The sequence below is a fragment of the Zonotrichia albicollis genome, chromosome 2 (assembly GCF_047830755.1).
Source record: "Zonotrichia albicollis isolate bZonAlb1 chromosome 2, bZonAlb1.hap1, whole genome shotgun sequence".
Lineage (NCBI taxonomy): Eukaryota > Metazoa > Chordata > Aves > Passeriformes > Passerellidae > Zonotrichia > Zonotrichia albicollis.
This window is the reverse complement of record NC_133820.1, coordinates 56,763,155-56,788,241: the sequence shown is the minus strand read 5'-3', so window position 1 is coordinate 56,788,241 and position 25,087 is coordinate 56,763,155. Positions and strand designations below refer to the sequence as shown.

The 25,087-nt window shown below is 44.4% G+C and overlaps 1 protein-coding gene across 3 annotated transcripts in view; it reads left to right on the top strand.

Annotated features, from left to right (window-relative positions):
• The first annotated feature begins 1,679 nt into the window (after positions 1–1,679).
• ARHGAP20 (Rho GTPase activating protein 20) overlaps positions 1,680–25,087 on the top strand; it is a 58,734-nt gene continuing 35,326 nt past the window's right edge. Inside the window, exons 1-2 of one of the 3 annotated variants that reach the window (XM_074535203.1) lie at positions 1,680–2,207; positions 12,117–12,202. In XM_074535203.1, the coding sequence (XP_074391304.1) occupies positions 1,695–2,207; positions 12,117–12,202 (599 nt within the window). In that variant the 5' untranslated portion in view covers positions 1,680–1,694. The other 2 variants (XM_074535204.1, XM_005497945.3) reach the window with 2 other exon arrangements.

Genomic DNA, 25,087 nt, shown 5'->3' with positions numbered 1-25,087 from the left:
GGAGCAGGAAGGAGGAGAAGCAGGGACATGACCAAAGGGGAGGGAGTGGAAGGGCAGGAGAAGCTGTGAGAGCACCAGCACGGTCTGCACTGCGTGGGGATGGGGCTCACAGCTGGCCTGTGCCGAGGCCCAGAGGGGCAGAAACCAGCCGACATCGTGGCTTTCAGAGACTCGCTTTAAAAATTCAGAAGGCTTTTTAATATACTACTCTGCCTCAGTGATGAATGGCCATCTGCCTGTAAATTAGTACGGACAGCAAGAATGCATCATTTCAGGGTTTTTACATTTCAGCTGAAAGACCTTACACTTGCAAAGAGGAAATGGTGCAACTCATGACACGTTAGCACACACACTGCATACAAACCTCTGCCCTACCCATCCACTGCTTTCCCAGGGATATCAGGGACAGCCTGCTGGGCTTTCTGGAATCAGACAGCGTCCTCCAAGAGCTATTTCCTGGTGGTCACAGGTATCTATGATTTTCTTTTTATTGGTCAGTTGTACAGTAGGGAGAAAAAGTCATGTCAGATCCACAAAACCCCAGTGCTTCTGAGGAGGCAGAAGAACTCATACTACATTCCAGACTTACTTACACGATTCCACTGACTCACAAAAATAAGGGCACAAGGAGAGGGCAGATGCCCACATCAATCTCAACAAAGAGATCACTGAAGCACTATTACATGGACATGCTGAGCCTAAATAACGCATCCAGGGTAGCCACATAACATGGAACCAAATTCATCATTTACTACTATTTTAGTCATATATGGCAAGAGCCACCGCCACCAAACTGCAGAAGCAGCACATCCATTTGTGCTTCCAGGAGGAGAACCAGCTCGGGTTCTCCAGATGTAAAGTAATCTTGTTAAAGCAGAATCTCTTCCCAATCCAATTCACCACGGGGATGTAAAAATTCATCTTGCAGAAGGAAAGCAGTGAAATGCTGCACATGAGATGGTAGGGTCTCTCTCTTTTTTGCTTTTCCTTTTGTGAGCAACGTGGGAGAAAATGCATTTAGAGTCTGTAACAGCTAGAAAGGCTGGAGATAAAAATATCCCTCACAACACGTAGGAAGGGTTGAAAAGAACCTCCTAGGTGATCAGGAGTAGCCCCCCTTCTCTGTTAAGTCACCACATTTAATGAAGGTATACAATAATGGACGGCCGTATCAAACCACCACCATTTGGAGGACTACACCTTCTGCTCCCGGCTGGCAGGGATCCTCCTCCCCTTCGGATCAGTACGATCAGTACGCTTTCTTCCCTTCTCCAGCTGAGATTTATTTATAGCCTACTTACAACCATTTGTTCTTGAGCCAATACCATCCATTAGTGGAACTAGTGGTTCCTCCTCCTTATTGCTCACGGCTTTCTGGAGCACGATGGCATCCCCTTGGCGATGGCATCCCCTTGGCACTGGGAGCGCACCGGGAGCCTCTGGTGCCGTGGTCGCAGGGACCCCCAGAGCTGCCCCCAGCCCACTGTTCGCTCCTCAGACGGGAGGGCTCAGGGGAGAGCCATGCCTGGCGCAGAACCGGCTGTGCAGGGACATACGGGGCACCACAGTTCTGGCAGCACCCGCCCCACTCGTCCCGGGACCCCACAGCAGCTCCCGGTGCTCTGACCCCGCATCGCCCACCACAGCGCCCTGTGCCCACAACGCCCGCGCCACTTCGGGCACCGTGCAGCGCCATGTCCCGCAACGTTGTGACCCCCGCCATGCCCCGCAGTGCTGTGTCCCTGTCACACCTGTCCCGTTCCCGGGATCCCTCAGCTCCCGGCTCGCCGCCGTCCCCGCGTGCCCCCAGCCCCGCAGCGCGCGCAGGCGCGGGACGCGAACGCGCGCACCGCCGCCCACCGCCGTCCCCGTACCCCCGCGCCCCCCGGAGGCCGCGCATGCGCACCGCCTCCCTGCCTCTGCAGGACACCCCTGCCCGGAGCGGGCCAGGCGCGGGGAGGGGGCGTGGCCTGCGAGGGCGTGTCCCGCAGAGGCGTGTCCCGCGCGCGGGGGGCGTGGCGCGGCGCGGCGCGCCCTGTCCATGGTGCGGGCGGCGGCGGCGGCGGCGCGGGTGTCCCCGCGGCGGGAGCGCGGCCGCGCGGGGCTGTATGGACGTGATGTCCCCGCAACAGGAGCACCTCGGCCCGGGCCGCTCGTCCTCGGTGAGCGGCGAGAGCAGGGGCTTCGCCGCCGCCGACAGCAAGAAGGTGAGGCCGCCCCCGGAGACCGCACGGGAAAGCGCTCCCCGGTCCTCGTCCGTGTCCCGGAGCTTCCCGCGCGGGCACCGCCGGTCAGCGCGGCCCCACCGCGCGCTCCGCCGCGCCATCTCCCCGGGTCCTGCTCGCCGCCGTCGGAACCGGGCTCGGGGGAGCCGCTGGCGGAGCCGGGGCTGTCGGCGGGAAGGGTTCGTGCTCCCCGGGGAGCCGGGAGTGCGGCGGTGCCCGGTGACGGGTGGATAAGCGGGCACCTCGGGGGTGGCTGCACGCAGGTCCCGGCAGCACGGGGAGGCTGCTCCGGGGTGGCCGGGGTAGGTCCGGAGCGCCACTACTCAGCTGTCCCGGGCAGCTCGGAAGGGTTTGCCGGGTGCTGTGCGGTGCGGGCACTGGGCTGGGCTGCAGGGATCTCCCGGGGAGCTGGCGCGGAGGGTGCTGCTGCACGGATGTGCTGGACCGATAAAAGGGTTTGCTACATGGATCTCGTGGGGATACCTAAAGGACGTTTTGCTGAATGTATTTCTGGAGGTTTTGCTCGGTGGGTATCGGAGCTGGAGAATGGTTTGCAGAGCGGTTATCCAGGGGATCGAGGAGGGATCTGCTGCATGTGTGCCTGGAGAGGGCGAGGGAAGGGTTTGGAGATGAGGGTGTTTGGTGGCTGCTCTCGCACGTGCTTTGTGCAAGAGGAATATAAGAAGCTCCCTGAAGAAGCACCTTGTGCACGGTTTATACAATTGGTAGCAGAGGAATCTCATCCCGTCTTCAAAACTGGTTGTAAAATGTTTGATGTCTCAGATTGCTTTTCAGCATTTGACACAATCAAGTGCAAAATGCTGTCTTCTGCATACAGCCAAGCATTTGTTTCTGCCTTTTACTTAGCTGTAACGAGCTGTGATAACCAGATTCTTCCTGCTATATAAAACAGGAATTCTCTTTTTCTCTAGGGTTTAGCAAGTGCTGAAATGTTTTTCTATCCAAAGTAGAGCTGGTACCTTGCTGCCTTGCAGATTTTGCTTCACAATGACATTTAAATCTATTCACAGCCTTGTCTTTAGAGGTGCACTTCAGACGACTGCCAAATAGGCTGGCAGGATTAGAATGACTGGCCAGGTTTCAGTGTCCCTTAGTAAATCTGTCCACCTGGTGACAATTTAGGATGGTAGTAAAGTCTGAGCTTGTGTCCAGCGCTGTGGCTAAGCAGTCCCTGGGATTTTGCTGGCTGTGGCACAGCAGTGCTGATGGGTCTCTTTGGGCTGGGAGGTGATGCTGTGTGTTTCCATGGGTTGTGTCCCACCAAGCCACATAGTACTGCAGCCCTGGGGACCTCTTCTTATGGCAGCTGCTGTCAGTGGTGGAATGGTTGCCTGGAGAGAGTTTTGCCAAGATTTCTACTACACTTAAAGTACTGCAGTTAATACCTGATTGGTTTCTGAACTGGGCATGTGATACACCTACACAAGGTGGTGGAGTACCTTCTACTGCCCAGCTGGGCAAAATGATGGAGAAGATACTCACCCTTTCCAAGTGCTGTGATCTAATTTCAGATGACTACATGTGCAGCTTTGATTTTTATCAAACATTTATTTCATTTTTGCTGAAGACAGAACACCTTGTACCTTGCAACCTGGCAGAGCCCTGATGCTAGGCACCCACCTGAAATGAGAAGTTATGTTCGAGTACTGCGAAGATGAACACTTTTATCATGCAAGTTCCACTTCATTATTCAGCATGCTGAGGACAAATATTAATGGTAGCACTTGTGCTTCCCATTCCTGCTCCAGAGAGCCCACAGTCGAAGGAATGCAGACCTTGTTTTTGCCAACGCTGACAAGAGAGCAGGGATATTACTTTTTACGGATCTTGGCAGCCCTTTTGGAATTCCTCAGCGTGGAGGCGCATGCAGCGGGGGTACAGATGGAGATCCTCCTGTGGAGAAGCAGCTTGACACCCTGGCTGGGCCCTGCAGCATATGGCAGCTTTGTACACCGTGCACAACCAACACAGGCAGCCACCAACATCCAGCCAGCAGCTCAGCTGCTTGTCCACGGTTGTGGTGCTTCCTTGAGATGCTAGCATGTCGCCTCTTTGTGTCTCTCTGGGGAAGAAGATTCCTACCTTTATCCGTGTACAGGAAGGGAGTATTCCCAATTTTGCCTGAAGCTGAATCTTAGTGACAGTTCAAATATTTCTTTTACTGTTTGGGTCCTTTGGACTCTATATATGCCTCTTTGTTGTCTTCTACTCAGTGCCAAAGCATAATTTTTTCACAACACGGAAAATCTTTTCTGATAACAGGGATCTTACCTTGTTTGTATTGGTTGCATACAGTGAAATGGAAGAACGTGTTGGCAAGAAATCAGTTTTGATGCTGGTGACACAGCATGTCAAGTTCAACAATTTTGTTGCAAATATGTATTTAACATCAACTGTTTTGCTTTCTGGCAAAAGCTACCCCTAAATATGTGATGCCTGGTGACCACTGAACCTTTCTCCTTTTTATTATTGTGACTATGTTTGCTCAAATTAGCTGAGATTTGCTGCATTGTTCTGTGGTTTCTGAACTCTTACTTCATCTTCCACTTGGCTGTCAAAACCAAGCTGAAGGACCACGTTCTTGACCACCCCACAGAACCAGAACAGGGACAGAAAATGTCTAGGGCTTTTTTCGTGTATTTTATGTGACCATTTAAACTGATATCCTGGAAACGTTTCTGTGCCTATTCTTGGCATGCAAAATAATTTGCACTGCTAACCTACCTCACAGTCTGTGGGAGGTTCTCTCTGTTAAATGCTTACAACACTCTGCTAAAAGGTGACATTGAAGTGCAGTGTTTTAGTTAATGCTTTTGGAAAATTCTGGGCTAGTTTCCCTCCTTTACTGGACTTACTGGAGTCACTGGAGTCACCATGTGTGATTGACCTACAGAGAAGTTTTGTATATTGACGGTTTAGCTTAGAAACCAATACCAATAAATTGATGCAACTGAAGTGGATTGCAGTAGAATGAGTAAAAGTGATTATACTGATAGAGCTTATTTCTACAAATTTGTCAAAACAAACCATGCAGCAGAGATGTCTTTTGTGCCAATGTAACTGTGTCAGCAGTAGCAGCTGGGTCATTTAACCATATTTATAATTTCCTGGTGTTTCACTTCTCTCTTCTCAGAGGGGCTAGATTCCAACCAACCCTGAATATTTCATGCAGAATAATATCTGGTAGCTCAAGGAGTCAGTCCTAGGATTTTTGCTGCATCCTTGAAGATTTCAAGTAAATTCTTAAAATGTTTTGGAGGCTCAGCAATTAATATTTACATCTACAAAGTGTGCAAAAAATTAACCATTTTGAATACTAATCAAAGTAGCATTTATGGTTTGAGACTTGAAATCTGGCAATTCCATCACCGTAAATACGTGTTTCTTTGTGATTCTGGTCACAAATGCAGCAACAGTTTACTGGCAGGGAAAAGAGAGTTCTAGTGTTCCTCAACAGTGTATTAAATGGACAAATTCAAGCAAATTAATGGCATTGGAAGAGTAATAATTCATAATCTTCATCCCTTGTTTTACTCTGAAAAGATGAATCAAGTATGTATTTGCCATTATATTGTATGATACCTTGATCTCATGCCAAGAGATTTATCTTTTTTAAGATAAATCTCCTTAAGCAGGGATTTCTTCTTCCTGCAAGATTCTGTCCTGGCTGAGGATCTGGTGGGTTGTTTCTAAAATCACACCTGGTAGTGCTGGAAATTTCAGACACATAGAAACACTTCTGGCACTATTTAGTGAAGTGATGAACAATTCCTATCATCCTGCAGATATATCCTGTAGCTATTTTGTCTCTGATGAGGACTGAAAAAGCGCCTTTTTTAATGAAATCACCTACAAAGTGGGTCATTAGGTTAAAATCACCTTGGTAGGGTGTGCTGGCTTGTAGTAACTTCCTGTGGTGATGTGCCTCCTGGTGCTGATTTAATTACTAACTAGTGTTAGCAATCCTTCATTTCTCTGTCCATGAGAGAACCTGAAAATTATGCAGAAAACAATGTGTGCTAGTTCTTGAGTTTCCGATTCCTGGGTTTTTTGTTTGCCCCTCCTGGTGGCACTAGGAAAGAGAAGGGCACGATAGGTCATGTGGGATGTAACACCCGAGAACCACGAATAAAAAATTATTGCCTCTTTACTTAATGTTGCTTGAAGTAGGGATGTGGAGTGGGGGGAATCTCCTCTCTCTGTCATCTCTAAACTGCTCCCGAGAAAGTCTGTAGGTGCAGAAACTGGGGCAGAATTTTATCCAAGTGTTAACCTTCATGCTTTGTGGCAAGCTTGAAATGAAACTTTGGGCTTCAGCAAGGCCATCACAAACAGAGTCACTGGTCTGAGCAGTGCCCTGACTCACTGCAGGACCCACAAGCAGCATGCTCAATGTTCCCCTCCTCTGTGATGTATTCACTGATCTTTCACATCTTCATCTTGTGATGTAGATGAGTGGAATCTTTTGAAGAGATCCATATAAGTGCTTCCAAAGATTTGTATCCTTCAGGAAGTATGGTGAAACATGTTTTGTTCCTGGCTTCTTTTATCCATTTTTCTTTCTACTCCGAGATAGCCTTCAGCCTTTGCTGTGCTCTCTGGCAGCTGCTGTTCCATGAGGATGTGCTTTTAGTTCCACTGTGTTGGTAGCTCTTTTGTCTTGTGCCCCTGCAATTGTTTTCTCCACAATTATCCATCCAAAAATGGCTTTCTTTCTAGGAAGGTCCTTGTAAGTACAAGTATTCTGCCAGCATAATAAACAAAAGCACATAGTTTTGTCACCTGCTCTGCCTTCATGGTAAATGTGTCTCTCTACATCTCTGCTGCTTGAGCCAGCAGTTCAAATGCAGTCATCTTCTCACCCTGTTTTTGAGGGCTCAAGAATGCTATAGGTCAGCATAGGTCCATTTCGTCATTTAACAAAGTATAAGAATTTTTGTTGTTTTTGGTACTTTTTGACAACTCTAGTGTGTAAGTCTAACAAATACTGAATTTTAGTATGTAGGAAAATATAATCTATTGCCTCTCATAAGTGGCTCAGTGATACAGGGGTAAGAGTGATGCCCAGTTATTCTGCAGAATTAACTGCTATATGCTGAGGGTTGTTGTGATTTTTCTGATTTTCAGGCATTTAGGTGAAATTTGCCCCACAGCTTCTGGTAAGGATTTGTTGTCAGTGCTTTGGTTGATATCTAGCTAAACCAGGAGTGTGTGCCACAGATATGTTTTGTTGCTCAGACAACAAGAGCCCAGTTTGCATGGGTGAAATCCCTCACAGTTATTATCTTAAATACATTTAGAGAGTAGGATTTGTTAAAATCAGACTTCCTTTCATTAGAAAAATAAAGCAGTGAAAGGGAGAGCTTAGCCACTTGAAAGCAATCCTCAGCTCGAGGCATTGGCACATCTGAGGGCTGTCCCTGTCACCCAGTTAAATGACCCAGGCAGATGTCCCAGCCTTGACCCATTTCTGGAGTGAGCCTGTAAATCAGGAGCCTGAAATCCTTCAGTGTCTGGGGAGGCTTTAACAAGGTTATCTGCACATTGCTGAGGAGGCATTTCTGCTGTGTTTACCTGTCACTCAGGAACTAAGTAAATTTTTCAACTGTTTTGTGTGTCTGTTCTTAAACAGACATCAAGTAACATTTTCTCATCCTAAGCTCAAACCACTGCAAGAAGACAGTTCTTCCCTGAGTTACTGAGCATACATGTTTTTCTGTTCCCTATCCTTTGCTCAGATAGCAAGGAGAGGATTGATGATGATTAACTCTATTTTCTTGGTCACCTTGCTTTTCTTTTACAGTCAGTGGAGAAAAACTTCAGACAAGATGAGCTGTGCCCTAAATTGTCCTTTTCTCTCTGTCAGCTCTAAAAGGAGCACAGGGCAGACAGCTCAGGTGTGTGAGTCAGAGGCTGGGGAGAGGAATCTTTCTGCATGTGTCTCACCATGGCATGGGTCAGGCAGCACAACCTGGCAATGTGGGCAGTGTGTTCCTGGGGAATCACTGCACACTGCTCTGACCAGTAGCTGCAGCAGGGTATCCGCTTAGTGCATAATTTTTAACTTCTCTAGACACTTGAAAATATTATAAACACTCTATATGCACTCTTACTTAACATCACAAAATAAATAGTAAATACCATTAATTTTTTTTCATACATTCTTTATTTAATTCACACTCTGCCATTCTCTTTAGAAGCGTGATATAGTAAAGTGATACCTGTAAAGTGCAGGAACAGTTCCAGATTTTTTGGTCTTACCATGTGTTACCTTTTCCACAGTGGAAATCAATATTGTAACTTAGCAATATATTGATTTATATAAATTTCAAATAGTGCCATCATCCACTTCAACTGTGAGGCAAAATTAGTTGAATACTGGCATCCAGGAATAGATTTTTCCCCAAGCTGATGACTTGGGAAATACTTGTGCAAGTTTTACTATGTAGTCCACAGGGGCTCTGATTCTTGAGGAGAGACAGCATATTTTCAGTGATGTTTTGCAAGCTTTCTGTCTTAAGCATGGTGGGCTGGTCTGCTCATAAACAGCCTACCATCACAGTTTACAAAACAGTGTGTCAGATTGTAGGTCTGATCGATATCTGGTGTAAATTCATTCTTTTCCAGTCTACAGCTATATGACTTTTTTATACCACATGAGAAACTGGCCAAATACTGCCACCAGTCCAACAACTGAAATTGCTAAACCTTTTTGTTTCTGTTAAGAAGTGAAGACAACCACAACCAGAAATGCAGAAAGTATGAAGTTAAACCTGAATCAGAGGGGAAGGGGCAGCAACTCCAGCTTTTGGATGTGAGGAAGACAGAAGTAACTCTAGATTGTCCTGACTGACACAAGATTATCATCTTTGCATCTGGCACACTGTAAACATTCATCATAGATCCTGATTTTATGATACGTTTCACATGGGCGTGACTCAGCCAGCAAGTATGAGAATTTCTGTCTGTGTTGACCTTTCTAATATTTAGATGAAAAAATGGGAGGTAATGATGTGGGACACATGTTGAGAAATGCTTCTCTGTGTCCCATGCTTAGATAATTGGTCAGTGCATCTCCTTTTCCTCCCAAACATCTGATCTCACAACAGCTGTTCAGGATATATCTCCTCTTCTCCACATTGCCATCCTTACACATAATAAAAGCAATATAAATGAGGATAGTAGGCAACTGGATCCAACTTAAGGAAAAGTGAATTTATCCTCTCCCTTCTCAAAGTGAATCAATTCAAATTGTCATAATGGTCACGTATTTTCTCTTCCCAAACTCTGTACGTAGCAAAACAGAAATAAAACACCCCTTTCTGTCTGTAATCAATGTCTCTGTGTAATGTGTTTATTTGCATACAGCTGACGTGACTCACTTGAGTGCTGTGAAAATTTTCCTTTTCTCATCAGTGATCTTTTTATGTTTTGAGGCTAATTTTTTTTCTGTTAAGATTTCCTTAGTAGCTGTGCTAAGAGTTGCCCAGAGAGGCTGTGGAGTCTCATCCTTGGAGGTGTCCCAGGGTGGCCTGCTTGAATGGGTCTTGCTGTCAGCAGGTTCAGAGAGGCTGGGTCACAGACCTCTGGGATCCCCCTAACCAAGATAATCTCTGCCAGTTATTGGAGCTCTTCCTAAATTTGCTGTAGTCTAGACTTTGCTTTGGTCTTCAGACATTTGAGTCAAGACTAGAATCTCGCTGGCACAGGTGCTATTCAGCACTGCTAACCCAAGCATGAAAAATAATGCTGTAATTGGCATAGATTTTAAAATACTGCAGGTTTTTTCCCAGTAGCATTCTTTTCAGACCTCAAGATCTCTTTGAAAATGTAATCAAACTTTCACTGCATTTGCAGGAGCTGAGATGCTCCAGTTTTCACCCCCCCAAAAAGCCACCTGCCCAGTAATGTGTAAAATGCAGTAAATTTCCCACTGGGAGGTGATGCTTTATATTAACTTCTGAAATCTGCCTGTTGTGTGTGTGACATGTGGCTGGTCTTCTGTAGCATGTTACACTGCATTGTTACACAAATCTCTTTTTGTCTTTGTATTTGCAGGTGTGCTACTTTTAAAACCTCTAACAGCTTGTCAGATTAGCTAGCAGTAAGACAAACAAATTTAATTCACTAGAACAATTTATCTTATTTATTTTAAAAACTATTAAAAATGGACATTTCTTTTGTTAGTAATCTCTTATTATCCAGTTATAGTCCAATTGGAGGCAGCTAAATGTTCCAAGGCTTACTTTATCAGTCTTGAGAAGGTTATTTTTTGATAAAATACGGAGGAGGAGATAATTTTTAAAGGCAAATTGAAATTACACAGTTGAATTTATAACAATTGCTGCACAATAGCTGTAACTGAGTGGCAAAACAAACAAGCGTGCTCTACATCAATAAAGAGAGAACCAAAAAACTGACACAATAACAGATGGACTGCAGTGAGTAAAATAAATGCACTTGTCACAAGTGAGTAAAATATGCAGAGTTTCTCCGAGGGGAGCACACTGTGCACCTGCCCAAACAGAACGAATGCCACGTCCAGCACATACATTGGCAGAAGAATCAGTTGTTCCCACTGTCCTGACATATTTGTCCTGGTAGTCAGAGGTTATTTCTGGTTTGAAGGAAGAGAGTCATGCTCTGTGGTTAGCTGAGAGCAGGGATTTCAGGGCTGTCAGAGGTTCACCTGTTTGTGGGCTCTCAGTGGTGCTGTAAGGTACCAGTGCACCATTGGATATTCTCCTGTCAGGCTCTCAGGAGGAGTTTGACCCTGGTTCTTTTGTTCCCCAGTTTATTCTGAAAAGTATTTGAGCTAAATAAGGTAACAGTCACCCTTCTGGTGGAGGGTCAGTGAGAGGAGAGGTCGTGCACCTTGGCAGCAGGCTGCACAACCGGTTCAAGACAGCCCTCCAGGGTTAGGGCCAGGACTGCTCTGCTAGTCCTGCTTCTGGCTGCAGGAGGGAGACTGAATGCATTGTGGTGAACACATGTGCATTCAGGAAAATGTGTGTTTTTGTCTCCTGTGGGTGCTTTTGAAAATTTCTACCTCTGGGGAAAACTGTGGTATTTATTTGCTCAGGATTTTTATTGTAGTGTTCAACTTCACTGACTGGAAATCCATGCTCTCTTGTTAGCTACTGACATTTTCATCTCTTCCTTGTGCTTTCTTTTTTTTTTCCCTGCGGTGTTCTCTGTCTTTGAGTGTCTCCTTTTTCCCATTCTCTTTCTACTTCTGTGCTAACAACTGTCCTCTCTCTCCATTTTATTTTTCTCATGCATAATTAGCAACAAAAAAAATGTCATTGTTGGCTACTGAGGGGCAGGATATGCTCCAGATTGAGTAGTAGGGAAGGAAAATAGTCTCATCTCTAAAGATTTGTTAAAAAGGAGTAGCCTAATATAATGTTTAAGGTCAGGTGGGTAGAATCCAAACCTTAAATTATGGTAGATGTCAGATGTGACACAGAAATGTATGAAGTATTTGAAATTTAAAGCACCACCTGGATATTTGATAAATTTAAAGTACAATAAATTACTACATTTAATAGTAAAATAGGGACAAAAAAGTGATTGAGGACCAGCTCTAGGTGTTTGTTTCATGTGTGCAGTGTACCTCAAGTATCTGTGTATGGACATTAAGTTTTAGCTTTTCTATGGCTTTCTGGTAATGCTCCTGCTTTTCTTACCATATTTTCCCCCTCCAGGGGGAATTTCCCTGTGATATTTTCCCCCTCAAGGGTTGCTGAGGGCATTAACAGCCTTTTTCCCATGGCCTGAAATTGGAGTCTGGCTGTGCCCAGTCTGTATGCATGCAGTTACTGTTCCAAATCTCACCTGTGACTTCATTTTGTTTCTCTTTCCAATCAGAAGATGAAGAGTTTGGCCCAAAGACGTCAGTCTGCACCATCTTTGATCTTTGTTAAAGCACTCAGCAGATCTAGATCGGCATCCAGGTGAGTCAGTGACTTTTGCTGGCTGTGTTTTTTTGCAGTTTCTCAGCCCAAAGCTTGAAATGTTTTTGAACTATTGTCCGCATCGGGTTGTTGAACACAATTCAGGCTCCTCGGTAGCTGCACAGCTGTAAAGGCTGCTGAAAGATGTGACAGAACCAGCCCAGGCACCTGGTGGTCTCCTAGAAGGGGTTTCCCCAGTGCTGCCCCACTGAGCTGTTTATACCTGGCTGGGTGGGCAGGGCTGCTCTGAAGTTTGTAACCAGGCATGTGATATTTGGGCTGCTCAGCTGTGAACAGTTTGTGACTGGCTGTGATTGCATCCTGTGGAGATGGCATGGGCAGAAGAAGATGAGTGCTTGCTGCCTTGGACACTTCCACAGTGTCAGATGTAGCTCAGGATTGTTCACTGTAGAATTGCACAATTTAATTTGAGCTAAGTTTCTTCTGTCATTGCCTGTTGCCTGGTACAGGCTCTCCAGGGCTCTGGAAGCACCTGCCGATTCAGGACAATGCTGTGGGCCAGGATCTGGCGATCACAACTTTCCCCTGTCCAGTATTAGCACTTGTGGGGCTGAATTTGTGGGCGTTAAGCATTCAGCCTTTTTTGTCCTTTGTCTTCTGACAGAACTGGCCATCCTTCCTCCCTCCCTCCCTCCCTCCCTCCTCCCATGTAAAGCTGCTATAGAAGTGGAAGTTTCTGTGGAGCCAGTCCCTTGTCCAGCCCCAGCCCTGACCTGCCATTTGAACCACTCTGCATACATAACTTTTTTTCTCCCTGCACTACAGTTCATTAGACTTTAAACTTACAAAACGTGTTTATCGAGAAGTGAACCATCTGGTCGGCTCTTAATGCTTCCAGCTGTGTACTGCTCTTTATGAAGAAACGTTATGGAGGGAAATAAAAGTATGGCTTTGTAAGGAATATTTTTTCCCACTCTATGGTGTGTTAAGTAATCAGTACATGAGCTTTGGAAAGTTTTCTGACTTTGATCTAATTAATATCTGGTTTGCATAATTTAGAATTCCACAGTATTTCAGAAACCTGTGAAAGTATTCTGTGAAAAAATCAGAGTTGCAAAATAGGAAAGACAAAATTCATTTACCTGCTGGTATTCAGGCAACATTTTTCTTCAGTTCTGCTTTTTAAATTTACTTTATTGCCTGCTCCATAAGTATCAGAAATCAGAAATAGCTGGAGAGACACTGAGTGTAATACACACTACATTTTCACCTAAGAATTTTGTGCTTTCTGAAGTGTCTTGCTTGTATAGCCCAGATCAGAATTATTTCCAAATCTAGTGTGTGAAAGGATTCTCTCCTAAGGCCAGTTGGCAGAAGCTGTGTGGTGTAGAGGACCAAAGAGGGGAATGCATTTCCTTGTTCTGCAGTAAGCCATGCTTATCCTGCACAACTGATGGATGCTGCCTCAGTCATGTCTGTCCTCTGCGTGTGGCATGGAACAATTTAGCTGCTTCTGTTGTTTCCAACAGAAGTCTGTGGCCTTTGTGTGAGGTATTGGGTGAAGTCTGAGGACTCTGAAGTCAGAATGGGCGATTTTGTAGCTTCAGAGTCTTTCAGTTTAGAGGGTGGCACTTTGGATGGTGTTTATTATTGTTCAGAGGAGCAGCAATTCTCACCTGTGCCTGACTTCCTTGTTTGGCTGTGCAAAGTACATTCCTCTTCATCACCAAACTGATGGATGAGTTTGATCTTTCCACTCCATTTGTTGTGTAAATGCTTAACTCTGGTGAAGTGCTTTCTCTGAAGGAGAGCTGAAGAGCAACAAAATGACTTCTCATGTTTTCTAATCTCCTCCAAATGTTTTACCTCAGACCTGTCTCTGCTCTTAGTTCTTATAGACACAGCCAGTCTGCGAAATCTATCATTCTTCTCTGGCAGTGAACCTTAATACTGGGACTCCATAACACTTACTTGTTAATGGTTGATTAATGATTTGTAGATAATAAAGCTCCTATCTGAGGTTAACAAACATCTGTGAGGGATTTGTTTGAATACTCTCACCTCAGCAGCTGGCTCACCTCAATATTTGTTGAAATTAATGAACAAGTGCAAAGTTTAAAAGGGCAGGAAATACTTAGAAGCCGAGTCAGTTTGTATTTTTATACCACTTTATATGTCAGGTGTCCCTGGTTTATATACAGGGCACTTTCATAAAACGTAGTGGCACTTTGGACAGACTTACTCTGGGGCATTTTAAAGTTTACTAATGCTATTTATTCAAAGAAACCGTTGTGACATCTGGAGATGGCTATTTAGCATTCAGAGGACTAAGGTTTTTGTTGGTAGTGTTATGGTAGCTGTGATGACACAAGGATGTGAGCAAGACAAGAGGATCTAGCTGGAAAAACCAGTGCTTGCTTGTGCCATTGTTCTCTTATCAGTCCTGAAAGAGAAGCAAGTCTGAAAGTCTGGTGTGCTTAAAATTTGTCATCTTTTTCTCCAGCTGTGTCATTGGGTTAATGAGCATTCAGCTTTCATTACAAATCTTTCCTTGCCTTGTCAATCATATAGAAGGAGGCACATGATATTTGGTGTACAGAAGAATTCTGGGATGGCTGTATGGCATGGTGGTGCACAGAAGGGAAACCTTGCTATGATCCAAGCCTCACTTGACTTGTACCTGCACACAGAAGAGAAACATAGTAAATAGTACAGATATTACAGTGGAATTTGGGCCCTTACATCCAAGAGATGATGATATGCCGGCCACCATTGCCACATTGTTCTTGTTTTTCTTCCTTTTTTCCCTCTACAGCTTCTTTTTCATCACAAACTTGTGATGAGTAGCCATGTAGAGACTCTTCACATCATCAGATATACTCTTCCGAAGCACTTTGAGCAAGGTTATTGTAGAAATACATTGGAAAAGTCAACTTTTGGTGTTTTCCTTGGCTCGTATTCAGGTGCAGAAAAAAAAAATTTGATTTTTAACTCCATTAATGTGTATGAAATCAACAAGGGATTTGGGTCAGTTATATTTGTCCACAGACTTGTTCCACGGTTGTAATCTTCCTCTTACTTTTTCTTGGTGTCTTTTAGTGAAACCTGCACAACTTAATGATACAGTTCAGTGCAATACAAATTACATGCTTGAAACAGAAATGTCTGAGGCCCAGATTTAAAGCAATGGGTATTGTCATCTCAAATAATTGACACAGAATAATAAAAGGCTTGTTTCAAGTAAAATTTTCAGCTTTTGTTCTGCTGTTGCTCAAAACAATTTTCATATGTGACAAAACCCAAGTTTTTGCTCTGCATTGGTGGTCCTCTGCTTGCATCTCTAATATTTCACAGGGACAGCCAAAGTCTGTGCTGCAGCTGCCAGCAGCTTCCCTTTTTCTATTGCGCACCTCAACAGATCTTTGGAGGTGATATTTTTACATGCTGAAACCAAGTAATATAATCTCACAATTTCTAAGTCTGGAAGACCATTTATAGATCTGTGGCTCCACACATTAAAGGTGTTAAAATACTGAAAATGTAACAACTCTTTTTTACAGTATGAAGAGTGTTTATGATATTATTTTGGTGTAAGCTGGAAGCACAGGCTGTTTTGAAAAAAAAAAACCCCAAAGGATATTTTTTAGAAAGTTTTATGAATAAATCCCTAAAGAACCTGAAAAGGAAGTTCCTAAAATGTTACCTCTACTCAATTTTGTTATGTGGCTTTTATGGTTGGAGAAGGGGAGGGTAAAAACTGGAGATTCGACAAGTTTCCAAGGTGTTTCCTCCCCTTGTTTACATAGAAGTAATGTTATGCCATTCACAGAGAGTCTGTTCTTCCTTCTTCCAGTGCACAGTAAGTGATTCTGGCATGTCATCTTCTAGGGGTCCTGTGCCAAAGGCTAAATATCCCAGATAACGAAGATCATATGTGTAATCTAGTAATACATTCCACTTGGCGCGAGGCAAATACAGAGTGTTCCCGGAGCCTTGGACATTGTGTTTTCAGGGTTTTAGTCAGAAGAAATGTGGATGATCCAAGCTATGGGACTAGAAGAAGACAAAAAAATAGAGACTTTTAATAAATGTAAATTGCCAGAAGGCCTTAACTGTCTCTTTTTCATGGGGAAGATGAGTAGTTGGTGTTTCAGGCAAAACTGACAGCAGGGACGAAGGGGACGAAAGTTCATTACAGGTAACCAGCTTGTTATATAGATATTCCAGCTGCGATAATTTTGCTTGTTCTTCAGTCGTTTCCATGCTGGTGAATAATTTGCCTGGCAGTGTAATCTCTGTGAGGCAGGTTTGGCTGGTGAGGCAATGGAGGGGGGAGCGCAGGCCCCTGGCGTGCACCACGGCCATTTTTACCTGCTGGCACAGGCTGAGGCCCTGATGCAGAAGCTCTCCTGCCTGTGCCAAGGTGGGTGTTGCTCTTGCACAGCCCCCAGGCACCATGGCAGCATTTGCTGGAGCCTGGGCTGTGGATGGCACCTCCCTGGCAGAGGCCGCCCGTCCCAGGCGGAGGAGCGGTGCCCTGGGCCAGGGCCACCATGGCCTGGCCGGCCGATGGCACTGCTGCTGGTGAGGACATGGCTTGGGCTGGGCAGTGCCTCACCAGGGAGTTTGCAGAGCTGAGAGGGGCAAAGGCCAGGCTATGTGTGCCTGCCAGTTTCCAGGTGTGCCTTCCCCATGTGTGGTCGGTGGGGATTTACCTCGGGAGAAGCTGCATGCCGCCAGCAGGGCTCAGAGGCAGAGCGGGAGTTGGCAAGGCCAGGTACAATTCTGGCTGGCTCCAGGCTCCAGCCAGTCATCTAAACTGAGTCTCCTATTCCTAGAGACTCAGTCACCAAAGCAAAGGAAGGTGTGTCTTTGCTTCTGGGTTTAATTCTTGGATTTAATTCAGCCTTGAAAGCTTGATCAGGATTTTTTTCTGAGGTTTTTTATTTCATTAAAAGTTTTGATGTTTTAACATTTTGTGCAGAAATCTCTGTATGAGAACTACCCTGGATTTCTCCCCTCAATACGTCGTGTTTCCCTATGTAAGGTAAACATATATGAATGTAGCTATGATATTTTCTGAAAAATCCTTTTTTTAGGATTTTTCCTCCTGAGAATCTGAGAGGCCTCAGGAACAAAATGTAAACAATGATTATCTGCTGCTGTGGAATGCAAGAGGTGCATCTGTGATTGGTGTCATGTGGTTGTTTCTAATTAATGGCCAATCACAGTCTGCTGGCTCAGACTCTCTCTCCAAGCCACAACCCTTTGTTACCATTCCTTCTTTTTCTATTCTTAGCTAGCCTTCGAAAATCCTTTCTTCTATTCTTTTAGTATAGTTTTAATATGATATATATCATAAAACAATAAATCAAGTCTTCTGAAACATGGAGTCAGATCCTCATCTCTTCCCTCATCCTCAGACCCCTGTGAACATGGTCACATATGAATTTGTAGAAAAATTGTAATTTTAAAAAATTGCTATTTTGTATTTAATGCTCTTCCTTTTTAATGGAATTATCATTAAAACAGCTTGTGATGATAATCTACAAGTTGTCAGTTTCTAGTATATCTAATTCATGCTTGATTAAAGCTAATTGTAACACTGGAGTATTGCTTCCTTAAGCCATGTGTTTGAACACAAAAGTTACTTTTACATAATAATAGCTGAGGATAAAATTTTATTAGCTGTTAACAAGGTGAACTCTCTGAGGCCTCAAATGGCCTTTTAACTCAGAGACTGGCAATCCTGCCCTTCTGCTGTGTTTTTTCTGTTTTGTTTTGTGTGAGTATATGTGTGCATATGTTTGTTTTTGATAAAACTCCTCAGTTCTTCATTTACGACCTACAAACTGGCTTTTAGCGATGTTTGTACATCTGGAGATTGAAATGAGCTGCGGCTTTCGGAGATATGCTGCTTTTTTATTAAAAGGAAAGGACTGGAGGTAAGAAGAAAGGCTTGGAATCAGGGTTTTGGAGGGATTGGAGTTTAAATAGGGGATTAATTTTACAATAAATGGCTAATAGTTTAACGCCAGTGCCTTAAGCCAATTCCCTTTTGGAGAGAATTGTGGCAGTATGAAGACAGTGAGGGGCAGTGCTCATCAGGATGAGTGCAGGGCTCTGCTTGTCCAGATGTCTCAGTGTCCACATGTGCTTTTGGCTGCAGCCCATTTATAGGACTTTTTGGATTAGGCCTTGAGGTCTGGCAGAACGCAGCTGTTGTCCAGCCATTGTGTATCGCTGATTTTAGACAGTAAAATCTCTGCCAAGCAACAGTCTGGCCAAGCAGTTTGGGCAACAGCATACCTGAGGAAATCACAGACCAACTTGCTCAGTCTGCTTTGTGATCATTTATCTTGTGTAAACAAGCAGAAAGGCTCTAATGATGTGAGGCTGATGTGCAGCCTCTGGTGCTCCCACCTCTGACAAGGGCCAGCGTTAAATACCCTTTGGTCTCTCCATGGCATTGCTTCTCCTGGTCCAGCTGTGTCCTTGTGGTGCACAAAGCTGCTGGTGAGGGGTTTGTAATCACATCCTGGGAGTAACAGTCTGTATTTAGGTATCTTCTGTGCCCACTCTTTAGTATTTGGGTACAGGGGGCTAGATCCAATAAAGGATAATAAGCCTTGGGGGCAAGGCTCTAAACCCATGACAGCAAGACATTATCTCAGAGGCTTCCTGACTTCTCAAGTGCCTCTGTTGTTTAGACACTGTCCTGCTGACCAGACAGCTTACCAAACACCTGGAGTTTTGCTTTTGCACATGCCAGTAGAGCATAGCTGTTGGCAGCACTGAACAGGTAATTATCATCAAAAGGCACAGAGATGTGGGCGAGCCTCTAACAGCTTTTCTCCCCAGCTCAGATCACTTGTGGAGTAGGAACCTCTGACTAATCTGCCTGAGTAGCTCTGTGAAAAACTTGTTGAATAAATAGGTGGGCAGTGAGTTATGGGAGAGCAAACAGGTGCATGTGGCTCCATGCATGTTCATAAGGAATCTGGGTCACTACACTTGCCATAGCTGGCAGCAGCAGGCATATTAAGTAATCTCTTCACTGTAATAGGATAATTCCTGTGCTGTAGTACAAGTATCAAAATATAATTCAAAGCTCTGGAGGCACAGCAAAGCCAGATTTGTTCCTGTTACAACTGGACAGGTGAAGTGACAGTCCGGTCTTCCATGTTGGCACCCATATTGGTCATCTCTCTTAGAGAAGTGGTTCTTACACACTGCAGCCACTACAGGGGCTGAGCAGATCCTCTCTGCATGTCTGTGGTGGGGCTTTGTGGAGTTCACCCCACTGTGTTCCGCAGTTCACAGACTCATAGGATGGCTTGTGTTGGAAGAGACCTTGAAATCATTTGCTTTTAAGCTCTTTGCCATGGACAGGGACACCTTCCACTAGACCAGGTTGCTCAGGGCTCCATCCAGCCTGGCCTTAGACACTGCCAGGGATGGGGTAACTGCAACTTCTCTGGACAGCCTGTGCCAGTACCTAACCACAATCACAGTAACATTTCTTCCTAAGATCTAATCCAAACCTACCTATCTGAATTGCTTCTTCAATAATGGGAAAATCAGACTCTGAAGGGAAAGGCTATTGCAGCCCTACTGGTATTGCCCAATGATTGAGTGGGGTGACTGGCAGGCAGTAAACCCAGGCAGTCAACTAGAAAATGCCATTTCCCTGTTGAAAGGACATGGTCACACCATTGCCCTGCTCTTGCCCATCTTGCCTGTGTGACACAGAGCTGGAGATGTTAGGGTCAGCAGAAACATGTAGGCTCACTGACAGTCATTCATGATCGTCCAGAAGGGATTTCTAAAGATGTCTACACCAGTCTTTTTACCTCATGTGCACGTCAGCTTTAAATTACCTGTTTCTGTAAAGATCTGCAGGATGTCCTAGCTATTTTTGGTCACCCAGGATTCCTGGCTGTTGCATGACCTGTGCTGAACACTTGTAATACACTTTACAAGAAGATGTATGAAAACACCTTTTGAATAAAAGATCAGTTTCATCTATGAGGTAAGTCAAAGCCAATGGAGTTGAGCCAGGCTTTTAAATGTTCCAGTTGTGATTAAGTAAGATTAATTATCCTAATTGAATATCCTAATTGAAATTACTCCTTCTCAAAAAAGTTAAGGTAGGACAAAACCTGTATCTTTTCAGCTAACTAAAACAATACTGGATCTCCTAGTGGGACTGAGGTCCCAGAGTGCTCCTCTGTATGTCTCCTCAGAATGGGTAGGAAGGAGTTTCGTTGGTAGTAGCAAAGATAGCTTGTGAGTCCAGGCTTCTTGTAGGCCATGAGAAGCTCCAAAAGCCCAGACATCCATGGTGCAGAACTGTAGAACTGGGTTGTTAGGTTTTGGGCTTTTCTTTCGCCTTAGTTCATCCTATTTTTTTTCCTTTTTTTTTTTTTTCTTTATTATCTTTGTTTTCTTTATTTTTTCCCCACAAAGGTCACTTTTTTGTGACCTTTTTTTTTTGGTCTGAACAATAAGATCTCTGTTTGGGTAGACAGTGCCTGGAATGTCATTTCCCTGGTGCAGCTGCAAAGAGACAGTAACTCAAGGTGGTGCTGCTATGTCAGTCAGTAAAAGTGAGTGGGAACTGCAGTGGGGAACAGAGGATTGATTCTTCCAAGGGCCAAAAAGCTTTTATTGACTCCTGCATGTGAATGTGTCCTCTCCCAAACGTCTCCCTTGCTCAGGGGTCCATAGACCAAAACCCCTTGAACTTGCTGACTGACTGGAGAACACCCACACTGCAAGAGCTTTTCAACAGGATTTACATCACTTGCCCTAAATTGTTTTCTGGTGGAGATAGGCAAAATATGACCAAAACGTGTGGTGCTAATTTATACCAATAGAAAATTTTGCCCTTGTGTTAAATTTTCAGAGTAAACACCTTGCAGCTGTTTATTAAAATAAAACAAAAAGCCTTGGAAGCAAACCAAACCACAAACGTGTTTTCTGTCTCCAGCCTCCACACTGTGGTGCATGCTTGCTCTGCAGAGGATTGTGTCCTTTTGGCTATGTAAAAATTACTTAAGTGCAGCTTTGTTTACAGTTAAGCTGCCAAGCTTCCAGCCTGAAAAGTGTGAGGATTTTGTTTTAATGATGCATTTTACCCTACAGCTATGTGATATTTTACTGCCAGACTACAGAAAAGTAGTCTGTTATGTGCTTCAGCACCTGAAACATCTAGTGCAAACCACCACCTTATTCTCTATAGTAATTTTTATTATGTTTCGTAAGGTTTTGACATCATGCAGAGATGATACAAGACAATTTTTAGAATCCTATTATAATTTAAGTTGGAATATTTTTCTCAATAAATATTGCATTACAATGTGCACGCTGAGTTTTAGAAGCAGAGGAGTCATATCCAATTTAATAAATATGAGCTTTAACCTTGATTTCTGCCCTAAAATGTAAATTAGTCTATTTATCTGAGTAAAGCTTGCTCCCAGTCCCAATTAACATATATCTTCCTTCCATTGTCCAGGCTTGTGCTTGCCCTGCCAGTGCTGAGAGTGGTTTGCAGCACATTTTGGTGGGAAGTCTTTGTGACCCTGCTGGGACACGCTGCTTGGTCTTGGGTATAATTTTCTGGAGTCCAGCTGCTTGCCTGCATAGAATGAGGACAACCCTGTGCTGGAGGCTGTGAACTGAGGCTGATACTTTCTCCAGGTCAGAGGAGTCCCTATGAAATCCAGAGGCACAGTCCATAAGGGAAAATGCAGGGGTGAGGGGTGACTGCCCCCTATTTGTTCCAACACATTACTTGTAAAAAAGAAGCTGCAACCAGTAAAGAACACTTGTAAAGTAGAATCAGGCATTGTAAAACTTAGCAACTAATGCTCTTTGAAAATCCAAGCAGATCTCACTTCTTTCATGGTACAAAAGCTACTGTACCCACAACGGTGATGGCCTGGGGGACTTTAAAGGAGTGCTGCAGAAAATAGACTTGCTATTTCTGGAATGCTGCACTGTTTTCACAAAGTGCTGCTTCAACTGCATAAAATTTAGCAAAGATAACAGCATGCAAACATGCCCAGCATCCTCAGAACGAAGCTGCCTTGGCATAGCAGGGATCAATTGACAGCAGATTCAGAAAAGGATTGGCAGCCCATGTGATTAAGAGAGTTTCATGCTTGTTTATTAAAGTCCCTTCTATAAATAGTCCATGTAAGTTTACGACTGCATACTAGCTTTGTGCTGGCCCACGTATTACCTACCACCTTCCTGGAAAACACTCCTACCCTCCAAGCCCATATTTTTTGTGCTTTCTTTCGCCCTCCAAGTCTAATTATTATTTATTACAATAAAGTACCATACAAATGTAGATGAAGTGCATATGCAGGATCACAAAGATTTGAAGTGGGCAGATCCTGAGCCCGTGGGTGACTCACCAAGGGCACTGGTTGTGGTTCAGAGGCAGTGACAGAAAGGAGCAGTTAGCACCTTTAAAAATGCAGAGGATTTTATATCTCTATCTCTATATATATCTATAGCTATATATATCTGCCTAAGTAGGGCCCTGAGCTGCAGATTGCTCCGTGTGGGTGAGCCTTGTCTGTGTTACCTCGTTTGTGGCAATGGGGGCTGTGAATGCTCATCCCTGAGACCAGCAGGGCTTTGTGTGGTTGTGCTGAACAGGCAGTGGAGATGGAGCAGGCTGGACTGAGCAAGTCATGGGAAATGGGCATGGCTGTTGGCATCCCTGTTTTCAGCAGCCTTTTCCATCTATAGATAGTTTGTGCCAAGCCAGAACTGTCACAAGGACATCTCCAGATTGACAGTGTTATTGAGGAGTACCATGTTCTATCTCCCTGTTTCTTCCCTTTTCCATCTACAGCTGGGAACGATCTAGAACTTGATCAAGAACTTTCCATCTACAGCTCAATGATCAAGAACATTTGAGGGAATGATCAAGAACTTACACAGGGCTTTGCTTGTTCCTCAGCTCTTTTTCAAAGACAAAGCCCCTTGCTGACAGATTTTGGAGGTAGGTCTGCAAATGGGTGTAGCGCAGTTGTAGCCTCCTTTCTCTTCACAGCTGTTCTAGCCTGAGGAATGATTCTTCAAGCCATGTGCTTTAATAAGCTGCCAGCATGATAGAAACTAAATTCTTCAGGAGCATGAGCAGGACTATCTCCATTGTCCTGTGTTCAGGCCTGAGCATGGGCAGTTGTTTTCAGTGTACAAGAAAAGCTCTTCTTTCATGTAGTTTCTCACTCTTCTCCTTTAGCGTACAGAACACAATGATCTGTTTTGTGCGATTATTTTGGCAAAGTCTGGAATGATTTTTTCAAGTTGGCTGTAATGCAATTCAAGTCACATCCAGATTGCCATTTATGATGAAATTCAATGTATGTTGAAGTTCTGAAACCTTGACATTGCCCTTTGGTGCACAGTTAGGACTGCTGCAGTGTGAGTCAGTACTCACTGCTGAGTTACAGGTTTGGTTGGGTTTTTTGTTCCACCTTATCTCACCTTATTTGGTGAGCTCTTGCACACTGAATTCGACCTGTTTGCTTTTAGTTACTTAAAGAATTGTTCTCAATACCGTAGTAAGTTAATTATCTTGAATGCAAAACACCCTCTAGCCACAGGATGGATAACATGTCTGAGTGTTAACTGATTTTCAGTAGTAAACTATCTTGCCGTCCTGAATCATTAGCAAAAAAACAAGGAAACCATGTGTTAAGCTCCTGTTGAAGTTCCTTCTCACAGGACTGTTTAGGAGCTTAAGGGTCAGACTAGGAGGCACAGAAAAAAAGTGCAAATACTGACTGTTACCTCATTTCCAATATAAGCTCTCTTAAGAAAGTGGAGGAACTTACCTTCTAGATCTTGCTTGCTTTTGGGGGTATCTCTGCTGGTCACAAATGACATGTTTTCCCTGACTGGTAATGCATTTTGGCAAAAATACATAATGTGGGCTGAACTGTAGGCATTAGGGTGCAGATAGTTGCTAAATAGCAAGCTGTTTTCACTAGCCTTGAAAGCATGTGGGTAGCTCCTGCTTCTCTCAGTGCGCTGCTTTAGCCCAAAGCTGTGATTCAGTGACGGTAAAGTATTTTACTGAGAGACACTGAAGTTGATTCATTGGCTTTATTATTCCTAAAGGATAAATTGCTTATTCTTTAGAGCCCTGCCAAACTGGCCTTTGAGGTATACAAAGTAAGTCTGATGTCTTTGAACACGGTGAGGAAGGTTGGCAGGTGCTCTGCTTGGTGGCTTCTCTGGCCTGTAGCCAAAGCAAGGTTAGATTTATGCTGCAAGCTGCAAGCTCTACACCTGTAGGCAGATCCTCTTCACTGTCTTCATAAATGACTTGGACACAGGACTTGAAGTTACACTTACATCATTTTGCCGATGATACCAAACTGGGAGGAACTGTTGCCTCCCTGGAAGGCAGAGGGGCCCTGTAGAGAGACGTAAATTAAAGACATTACCAACTGCATGAAGTGTAACGTGGGCAAGCACTGGATTCTGCACCTGGGATGGCAACTGTGGATGTATGGATTGACTGGGAAGTGAGACACTGGAAAGTTCCAGGAGAAAGGGATCTGGGAGTCCTGGTCAATGACAAGTTGAATATCAGTCAGCAGTGCTCTGGCAGCCAGGAGGGCCAAGCATGTTCTGGGGTGCATCAAAAGCAGCAAGGGCAGCAGGTCGAGGAACGAGATTTTCCTCCTCTACCCCATTCTGGTGAGATCCCACCTGGAGTTCTGTGTCCAGTTCTGGGGTCCTCAGCACAGAAAGAACCTATTGGAGCCAGGAGAGGAAAGCCATGACAATTACTAGAAGGATGGAACACCTCTCCTAAGAGGAAAGGCTAACAGAATTGGAACTCTTCAGCCTGGAGAAGAGCTCTGTGGAGATCTTAGAGCAGCCTTCCAGTAC